Source organism: Haemaphysalis longicornis, unplaced genomic scaffold (assembly GCF_048455015.1).
Source record: "Haemaphysalis longicornis isolate Haplotype H1 unplaced genomic scaffold, Haemaphysalis longicornis Haplotype H1 scaffold_10, whole genome shotgun sequence".
NCBI lineage: Eukaryota > Metazoa > Arthropoda > Arachnida > Ixodida > Ixodidae > Haemaphysalis > Haemaphysalis longicornis.
In genome coordinates this window covers 145,219,375-145,229,985 of record NW_027526204.1, presented here as the reverse complement: position 1 = coordinate 145,229,985, position 10,611 = coordinate 145,219,375, and the positions used below count along the sequence as shown (strand labels likewise).

The following is a 10,611-nucleotide window of genomic DNA, read 5'->3' as shown; positions in this document are numbered from 1 at the left end:
AGGAAGAGGGGAGGTGTTGCCGCATGCGCAGTCAACCGCGCACTCGCGTGAGGTTCCATCAGCGGTTTAAGCATGATATGTGAGCGAGCAGAGATTTAAGTGAGCAGCAAGGCGGCGAAAATGTATCTGTATCACTGCGCGAGTCTTTTGTCCAGACTCCCACTATGCGCATGCGCACTCGGCACAGGCTCGTTTGCGGACTGTAGCAATTATATAGTAATTTAAACAGGCGAACTCATTGTCAACACCCGCGACGTGCATGAATCGCCATCCAGCTAATCCGCGGAGGGGACGCTTGTGCGGCTCACGTTCGGGGCCTTGAGCCAACCGCCTGATAACCTCTCGGAACTGCGTTTTGTATTGTTCAGTGGCATGACCCTTCGCCATATAGAATAATCCCTGCCTGAAATTAGCGGCCGCACGCGATTCGCGTTTTTTCAAGTTTGCATGAGCAGTTACTGCAGCTCGTTAAGCAAACGTGGACCCAAGGTACTCCAATAATCTTCAAGGCATAAACACAGAAGTATCAACACTGAACTATCAAAAGCACCACCTTTCTAATGGCAATTTCGGCTGAAACATTTTAGCCTGTCATGGTGCGTGCGTGAGTGTGCGTGTGCATGCGTGTGTGTGTGCGTGCGTGGGCGTGTGTGTGTGTTTCTGTGCGTGTGCGTATGTGTGTGTGCAAGCGTTCGTGTGTGTGCGTGCGTGGGCGTGTGTGTGCACGTGTGTGTTTGTGTGCGTGCGTGTGCGTGTGTGCACGCACACGCAGGCATCAGTGCACAATCTGAGAATGAATTAATCAATTGCCCTGAGCAGAGCGGCCGCGCACAAGGCTTAGGAAATTATTATTTTCTGGTCGTTTACAGCATCCCAGTTCGCAACTAATTGCTTTAAAGCTGGGGTCGGCAACCTGTGTCCCACAGGCCGGATGCAGACAGTATAAATCGGTCCTCGACCCGACGGCAGAACCCCCCCCCCCCCACCCTTCTTTGCATTTTTTGTCACTTCCAATCTGAAGGCTAACATGGCAGTTTTGACGTAAAATGGGGTAAGGCAGAAACAAGAACAAGACAAGAACCATTATTTATGCTTCATTTTTGTATAATAATGTAAATTCGTCGAATATTTTCTTTTTGCCTCTACACTCCCCCCCCACCCCATCCCCTCTTTCGATTTCCTCCGGCCCCCACTGCGTCGACGCCAAAAGGTTTCCAAACCCTGCTTAAAAGCTTTTGAGGAGAAAGTGTGCATAGGAAATACGCAAGAAGAGGCATTATTGACACTGCGGGAGCCAAGTGACAGGGAAGCCATGGGGCAAGAATTCATCCTGATTAAGAACACAACTACAATTTTACTATTTTCTGTTTTAGGTGCTTCTACAATACTAGTTTCTAAACTAACATTTCTAATTTTCGCTCTCTGTGTTATCATACAGCTGAAACTTGTTTTGGTGGGAAAACGAGGATGGCCGGTAGTCTTAATAAATTAGCCATCGGGTGTTGCGCAGTCTACCCTTAGTATAATGTACTCTTCTACTTCTTATTTTTTTCTTGCTGCTTCACGGAAAACAGTTGGAACATCCATGGCCAGTTCAGAGAAATTGAGGGCAACCGCTGCATATACCTGTTCACCTGAACACGTGGAGGACGAGGAATGAGGAGGAATAAACATTTATTGGAACAGTCAAAGTTGTTTGGTTGACAACCAGTTGGGAACCTCTGGTGGACAACATAATAATATGAGAACAAAGATAAAAAATAATGAGGGGAAATACAACACTCTGCTGCCTATCTACGACCCCCCCACCTGTCGAAATCGTCAGTAACGTTACCACACTAACCCATCGCAGTCCATGCGTTTCAACATTGTGTGACGGCTTTTGGGGTTTTACCATTTGCCCACTGTCCTGTTAGCATTCACGAGACATACTTCATTTACTTCATCCTGTAATTTTTTTCACTGCACAAGAACGATTCACCAGGCGATTGCTCTTGCTGCGTCAACACGTGGTCATATTCACTCAGCAGAAACGCATGGTCGATGGTTTCGCTGTAAGCCGACGCATGGTGAAATGTGATCGGGTCGGTAGTGCTGCCGACAATAAATTTACAAACGAGGAACAGTAGGTAGAGTTACACCGTTAAAGCAGTTGGCTTCATTCAAACTAATCCAAGGTTCGTTCCTTAGCGGAAGAAACAGAATTCTGGATGTGGCGACCGAGACAAAATGATCTTCCCCAGGAACGTTTACACCTTCGGCATAAGCAAGCTTTATTAAGAACTGTTGTAGGAGCTGTTGCGACGTTGTCATCCCACCGCTTACAACCCGTTGCTGCATTCGGGAAGGCGTACCCGAGCCGAGCTCCGTCTCCTTTGACATGCATGTGGTAGCGTGGTGAAGTAAGCGGCCAGCCAATTTCGCTGCCTGGAAGAAGACCAGATGATGAAAGCAAACTTAACTTGTTTACTTCATGGCGAGAGATTGGCCTGAGCCAGACAAGAGCAATGCCCCGACGGGCGAGTTAGCAGTACAGGACTCGAGCAGACGGACAGCATTGATTCACTGCTCAAACAGGAATGAACTACAGCGCATGGGGGCTCTTATTTATACCCAAAGGGCTAACGGTCAAACAAGCGTTTCCTCTAGATTGTGCACACGACACGAACGGCACTGACACACACAACACTCTTTCCAGAGTTCGTGAGCGGCCGGTAGTAGCGGCGCATGCCGAGTCCGAGAGAGGTAAGAGAGGAGGTCTCCGCAGCGGCTTCCGCGTCCTTCGGACAAGTTGAAGCATGCCTCGTCTGCCACAGCTGAAGTTTGAATTACGCCGATAGCGAGGCGCCAGCGATCCAGACATGTAGCAGCTTGTTTGAATCCGTCGGCAAGCGTGAGTCACCGACAGGGAGGACTGCTCGAAAGGCCCGCGTAGTGGAGGCTTCGCCACACAGCCGAGGAGTGTTGCACAAAGCCCTGCGGTGGGCTGATTCGTAACAGAGCGAAATAGTACGAGACTCGGTAACGTTTCTTGAACTTAGCCTTTGAGCCACCAAATAAAGGCGCACATAACGGAAAAATTTGAGGTGGGGAACTTACTCACGGTGAAATGTTTCTGTGGGGCCAAGTAAAGCTCACATGCGGCGTCAAAACAATCTTCTAATCTCTTGCGTGGCAGGACCAATAAGCAGTGGCGTTACAAAGCTGCCTCCTATCCTCCTTTCATTCCTAGCAGTATAGAACAGTTAAGGTAAACTTTATTGACGACGGGGTTTAACGTGCCGAAGCTACACCTGGGCTATAGGTGCGCCGTAGTGGAGGGCTCCGGATTAATTCTGACCCAATAGGGTCTTTAACGTGCGCTGAAATCTCGTACACACGGGTGTTTTCGTTTTTCGCCTCCATTTGAAAAGCAGCAGCCATCGCGACCGGGGTCGTTCCACGTCCTTGGGCTGAGCAGCAAAAAGCCTTAGCTACCGAGTTGTCGCGGAGGGTAGTTTCAACTTGAAGAAGAAGAAGAAGAAATTTTAATCAGTAAAAACAAATTGTGGGGTTGCTTCGTAGTCCGGAAGTCCATTGGCAGTCCTGGCGCTCGCCGCTCGGTCAACCACGATAATCTGGTCGTCGAGGCTCAAGCGGGACAACACGCTCTCCCACTGCTCACGGGAAGAGCTGGAGAGGGGGGAGGCGGGGAGTTTAAGTTTCGGTCGCACTCCCAGACGATGTAATAGGGTGTGTCGAAATTGCCGCAAAACTCACATTCCGGGGAGTATAGTATTTTATTGTCATTTTCAAGATTTCATCCAGAAAAAAACTTTGAAAAACATTTTTTGGAATAGAAGAAAATAGAAGGGAATAGAAGATTTAGTCGTACTGGGTTTGGGAACGTGTTTGTTTGCATTCGTCGTAATGTGTTTTCCTACGTTTGAGACAAACCGGCACTCGTTGGGCGGATCCAGGTTTTTTCTGAGAGGTGGGGTCAACTTCCATCAGCGATGATGATGATGACAAGGAGTGGGAGGATAGCAGCCTTTTTTATTCACCGAAATTTCGGAAAACCAAAAATGCAAGGAATAGAAAAAAATAATCACAAAAAATTAATACGAACATAATAATACGACCTTTGGGGCCAGCTTCTTGGGGTTATAAATTCTACAATTAAGGGGGGGTCGGGACATCAGGCCCCCCCCCCCCCCCCTCTGGCTCCGCCAGTGGTTGAGCAGGTGGAAAGGTCCTCCTGACTAGTCTATAATATTGTGTTATTTCCAGGCAAATCTTTATCGGCGTTGGATTGTGCTCCTCCTCTGAGACCCGGTTGGTGAGAGCGCGGGCCAATGCATGGACTGTACCGTTGCCCAGGAGATCGGAGTGGGCAGGGGTCCACACGATTCTGGTGAAAGCGTGTGTCGTTGCTGTGGCCCCTGGGCCTGCCATTTATACGTTGCCAGAAGTAGTCGCCGCGCAGGGTACAGGCCTAATCGCAGTTTGTAGCTTGCGTGGTGGGTCTCAATAAGTTCTTCGGCCCTGTTGTGACGGCCGAGACTGCGGGCCGTGAAGGTACTCATGGGTAATCCCAAGGCCTGCTTGTAGGCTTTTCGGATGACTACGTTGACTTTTTCAAGCTCTGTCTTGGAGAGGACTGTGTAAGGGGTTGTGTACGTTATCCTGGAGATGACAAATCCTTGCACAAGTCGTATTGTGCCCTGCTCCTTCATGCCGCAATGTCTCTTGCAGGTTCTGTGAATCATGTGCGTTATGTGTTCGGCTGAGTGCTTCAGGTGGTTCACGAGGATATTGTTCTTGTATCCGCTTAGATTACTCATTGACTTTCACAAAATGCAATATCAGATTATTTACAATATCAACCATTGGTGGTTCCAGAAAACTACAGCTACTTTATGTCTGCTAACTAAACCAATGTGCCAAATTGCTAAACAAGCTTTACTTCTTTTGACGTAACTCAGGAAACGTAGTTATACGGGGCAAGATGGAAACTGATATTTATCCCCGGGTGTTTTCTTATCCACTTTGAGTTTGTCTCATGGGTTTTACCGGTGCTGCTAAAGTCTAGAGATATCTTTGTTGTCCCGGCCCGTGGGCAATGCAGACCCCGTTGTCTCCTGTGGGGTGAAGGCTGTCTTGTCGGAGAGAGCAGATCCCTGCGGGAATGGAAAACATACGCCATTGATTGATTGATTGATTGATTGATTGATTGATTGATTGATTGATTGATTGATTGATTGATTGATTGATTGATTGATTGATTGATTGATTGATTGATTGATTGAGTGATTGATTGATTGAGTGATTGTGGGGCGTAACGCGCCGACGTTTCACAGGCGACGAGGCGCGCCGTAGTGGAGGGCTCCGGATTAATTTTGACTACCTGGGGATCTTTAACGTGCGCCGATATTTCCAACACACGGACATTTTTGCTTTCCGCCTCCATCAGAAAAGCGGTAAACGTCATTGAATAATGAGGACCCAAGCAGGATTTCAGATGCATGCTCAACAATAATTATTTCCGGATTTATGTTTGTTTGGCGTGTTCTGCGTCTACCGTAAGTTCGTGCTTCTAAACCCTCTGTTATAGACAGCAGCACTCACGTTACGAGCAGCTTTGTGACGTTTACAAAGTCAGAATGGAGTATGCGAAGAAGTGGGATATGAAATGTAAATCCATCTGCCAATATAACGCCTGAATAACGCTTTAATTTTATATTTTAAAGACTCTTAAACATCCGCGCCCCAGGAGGGCTGCTTTACGCACGCAAGTTCTTGTATCAGCAATTAAGACCACGTGGCAATCAACGACAGTATCTCGTCGTGCATAAGCCATCCACTAAATTAAAAAGACAATCAAAAAATTCCAAGACTCTAAAGTGATAGGTGAATGCTAGCTACCCGAGTGGTTATACTATCCTTTTCACTATAGCAGATGGGCATGGCACCCACTCCCAGAACATCTGAACTAAGAGCATTTTGTTTTAGGTCCGTGGGGTACTATATTCAGCAATCTGAAGTTTAAGGATGTGCGGACAAAATTTTCACCGCCGATTTTGACGCTGCAGTGACTTTTCCTAGCACGAGAGCCACTAGCGCCATCTATGTTTTCCTATAGTGTTGAGTCTCAAGACGAAGTATGCGGTCAGAACATGGTCAGTTTACAACCACTGATTGCACAGTTAATACCTGTTCACATTATTTAGCGCAAAGCTATACCTTTCCGGAGGTCTAAGGCAATAGACAAATACCTAAACAAACTCTACGCCGTTATTTCAACTACAAGGCACTGCACATTAGTTCTAACAAGAACACATAAAATCCGTGTTAAAAATCAGTCGTTGAATAGAGCCTAGACCAAGATAACAAAATACAAAAAATATTCAATTCGCGCTGTCCCGAGCAGCGCTGAACATAACAAAAAGCCGAAAGAAAATGGTATCTTCCAATTGCCGCAAGCCGGCTATACCAACTTCCTCTACGCGCTCCGCTACGTCTACGCATACCTTGAAGGCACGGACAGTGTAACGGGTAGGCCCCGCTCTTCACTTGGAATTCAGTGCAGTCCTCGCCAATCAACGCCCTAGGCTGGCACGTCCGGCCTCGGTCCTTGCCCAGCTGGCAGCAGAGCCTCTCTTCGCAGTGACCACTGTTGCTGCATGGTCCACCGACGGGGTTCCTCTGTAATCACAAGGAGCTTCTGTTTAGTTTTAGTGAGCAAAAACAAGCTGGGTTAACCAAAACAAATTTGTTGCCACATTGTGAAGCCTTTGCGCTTAAGCCTAGCATACTGCTACCTATCCACAAAGTTGGCCATACCCCGTATACGGGCGTGGGACAATACTTCGTAAAAGAGCTAATCAACTAAATCATCCCAGTAGCGCACAACTTCGGTGAATTAATCACCGGTTTATTCGGTGAATAAACGGTTCCTGAAGACAAGATACAGCTCTGTTTTCTTCAATATATTTGTTGTTTTATAACACCCTCGGTAGCAGCATACGATGAATTATTAACTAAGAAATTTAGCAGTTACAGATAGAATTTTAACTATATCCCCGCCTCGCATGTTCCGTGGTGCCTCGCCTTGACCAAAAGTCAAGAAATCACACTGAGACAAATTTAACGAGGCACTTTCCCCACCCCATCCGTATGCATTTACTCTTTCCTACACAGTACTTTGATAAGTGTAAATTCTGCCGGGAACCAAGAAATCTGACACACATATTATTCGACTACACAAAAAACTCAGACGTTCAGCCCTTGAACCCGTTCCCTTCCCTTGAGAAGCGGGAGATACTGCTGTCCAGCTGTCGACCTGAGGACCAGCTCCTGCTCGTGACCAGGGCTATGGCAGCCTGGACAGCCCACGGGCTGGTGGACTGAGGAATCACCCTCGCATTATTGCGTAATAAAAAAATTCTCTCTCTCTCTCTCTCTCTCTCGGTGATGTAATAGAACGTAGTACTTAGAACGGATAGTAAGTACGTTGAATACGTGTAGCGTCCGAACGCTCAAATTCAACTGGGACCAGGAACAGAGGTAACGAAGCACCCGTCGGTTACCGATTGCTTTCTGGGTGACACAGCGATGTGTGTGAGCCACTCATCCCGTGTTTCGTTTACTTCTGTTTGGATCCGTACGTGCCATATTTTGTTACGGTCCACAGCAATCGCTTCACGAAACATTCGGTATGACTCGATATACGCAGTCACGTTAGCAGCAGTGTCGTTTTGTTGGCCGCTGTCGTGTCAGAAAACCGCCTGCGCCACGGCGCGGTGTCCGCAGCGTCGGCAGGCGATACTGCCGTAGGCGGTTCGGCAGAGTAAACGTTTACGTTTTCATACGAACTTCTATTGTTTACCCCACCCTTCTTACTGCTAAGAATACGCACTAAATTTCAAGTGCGAATGCCTTGTTCTCCATAATTATAATTCATACTTAATTTGCGTTTGAGCTTGTAGGCCTCAGCCAATCGCACAAGCGTGCTGTAATGCGTCACAATTTTGGTGTGGCTAAGTGGCGAGTCGCCTGCTGTCCTCTGTTCAGCTCATTATATTTCTAATTTCAGTTTAGTTTGATTTCCATGTAAAATTACTCTAACGAAATTTAGCATTATTTTTAATTCACCAATCTTGTACTGTGTAATCTGCAGCGCCACTTACGTACCTCTGGGTGCCCTCGTTCTGCATCTAGAGGAGTGTTGTCGTTTCTATGCGGGAAGTAAATCTATGTAACGACGACCTGGCGAATATAAATAATTTAAAACAGTTGTAACGTGCTTGTAACCTACTTCACAATTCGATTTTAGCCTGTATGGTTGAAAAAATAGGTGTTTCGCCCCTTCTTCCTCAAAATTTGTTCGTCAACAACCATCGACTGACAAGGGCAGACATATTGTTCCGAGAGTCTTAGACGTGAATTTGTAAACCAAAAAGTTGCATTATTTGTTTTATTCCTTCTAAAAATACCCATTGTATTTTTAGACGGGCGGTTAGCTCGCCGTTCTCTTCACTCGCTTTCCAATAATAACGAAACTAAATACGCCTACCTGTTGTGGGTCCTGGATAAAAGAAGTGTCGTACTGCCCCAAAAGAGTTGTCCCGGTGCCAGTCGTCCCAAACAGCTTCTCGGCGAAGACAGTCAAGGTAGCACAAAGAAGGCACAAGAAGCTTACGCTCCACATCGTCGCCATCGCTCGAGGTTCGTTGCGACGCGACGGCTGAAAGATCACTGATTGCACCGACTGCCCGATACGCAATAACGTTCGAGCCCAGAGCCAACAGACGGCAATAACATTGGAGTCACCAAGGGGCGTACTATAAATATGGGTACGCCGTGCGTACGCCGATGTGGAAAAACACGACGTGTTGTGGGTGCTTGAAAGCGGCGGTGTTGCTCTTCGCCGTGCCAAGACCGAGGGAGAGTGGAAGTTGTCTGGCCTCGGGGCGGTCCTTCAACCCGTTCCCGCCCGAACCTCTTGCAACTCGCTGAGTTTAATAAGGACGCACAACGGAAAAAGAGCAGGCGGAGCGAGATACGTACTTCCCGAGTAAACGTCCCGGCTTTTTTACTCTGATCGCCTTGGCACAAACCGGCCGCTTGAAAGCGTTGATAAAGAGTACTCATAAAAAGGAAGCTGTTTCCGGACAAGACCTCCGGGATATTGTGCAAGAGGTAATTCAACGTTTGAGGGGCGTTCTTCATAGATCGGGAAAGAACCCGTACAAACAAAGTTGGTATCTTTCAAGAAATGGTGGCTGTGTTCTGTCCAGGCATTTTGCTTATTCGTAGGGATGTTTTCATCTCTACAGGGTGCTGCGCTGCTCGTGTCCAACCGAAAAGTAAAATAAAACGAAGAAGAAATCACTTTTAGCAAAGGCAGAAATAATGGTTGGTAGAAAACCTCGGAAAGCAAAGGGGAGGATGTGGTAGGTCATTGAAACAGATAAAGAATTCAGAAAGGGGTCCGGCGGGCATTTTTTTCTCCACTTCCTTTCTTTCTTTCCAAATTGTTTATCTGTTTCAATGTCCTACCACATCCTCCCCTTTGCTTTCCGAGGTTTTCTTGACTGGCAACCATTATATCTGTCTTATTTTTAACGAGCCTATTCTGATTCCGTACACACACACACACACACACACACCCACACACACACATATATATAGTCTGAAAACATAAAAACTCACAGAGCGCAAAAAATACGGTAAGTAGAGACAGAGACAAACGAGAAAGAGATTGAAAATACAAATAAAAGTTTACTGACGTTTCAGGAAGAGGACTCTGAAGAAAGGAAGCCCTCTTCCTGAAACGTCAGTAAACTTTTATTTTAAGTTTTAATGTCTTTCTCGTTTGTCTCTGTCTCTACTTACCGTATATATATATATATATATATATATATATATATATATATATACATATCAAGGTTGCAGTCGTCATTGCCAGTGCTATTCGGCTTTTTTCGAAATATATAATAGGGCCGAATGACGTGTGCTTGTCACGTTTCTTTGATTCATTGATAAATAAGCGAAAATATAAGTCGAGAAAAAATCCGCCGTTTTCCGGGAGCGGGACTCGAACCCACATCTCCGCATAACCGGTGCGGTGCGTTAACCAATTACGCTATCCCCACAGCGGCTTCTCTCTCGACTTTAAAGCGGGGGTTTATATTTACAAGAGCTCTGAGGCCGGTCAACTAGCGCCGCCCCTCGACTACCGCGGGAGACGTAGAACGTCTTCTTTCCCAGCGGCCGCCACGTAGAACGTGGTCGGAGGTCGGGGTTAGCATTGCTAACCCCGACCTCCGACCACGTTCCCAGCGGCCGCCACGTAGAACGTGGTCGGAGGTCGGGGTTAGCATTGCTAACCCCGACCTCCGACCACGTTCTACGTGGCGGCCGCTGGGAAAGAAGACGTTCTACGTCTCCCGCGGTAGTCGAGGGGCGGCGCTAGTTGACCGGCCTCAGAGCTCTTGTAAATATAAACCCCCGCTTTAAAGTCGAGAGAGAAGCCGCTGTGGGGATAGCGTAATTGGTTAACGCACCGCACCGGTTATGCGGAGATGTGGGTTCGAGTCCCGCTCCCGGAAAACGGCGGATTTTTTCTCG

The 10,611-nt window shown here is 47.2% G+C and overlaps 1 protein-coding gene across 1 annotated transcript; it reads right to left on the bottom strand.

The window, feature by feature from the left end:
• Nucleotides 1–3,760: 3,760 nt before the first annotated feature.
• LOC144159587 (uncharacterized) lies at nucleotides 3,761–8,894 on the bottom strand. The gene is made up of 3 exons (XM_077691171.1): nucleotides 8,555–8,894; nucleotides 6,510–6,684; nucleotides 3,761–5,159 (listed from the first exon to the last, which is right to left on the bottom strand). Exons 1-3 carry the CDS (start codon nucleotides 8,696–8,698, stop codon nucleotides 5,068–5,070), a joined length of 411 nt encoding a protein of 136 aa, XP_077547297.1. The 5' UTR covers nucleotides 8,699–8,894; the 3' UTR covers nucleotides 3,761–5,067.
• Between the last annotated feature and the right edge of the window lie 1,717 nt (nucleotides 8,895–10,611).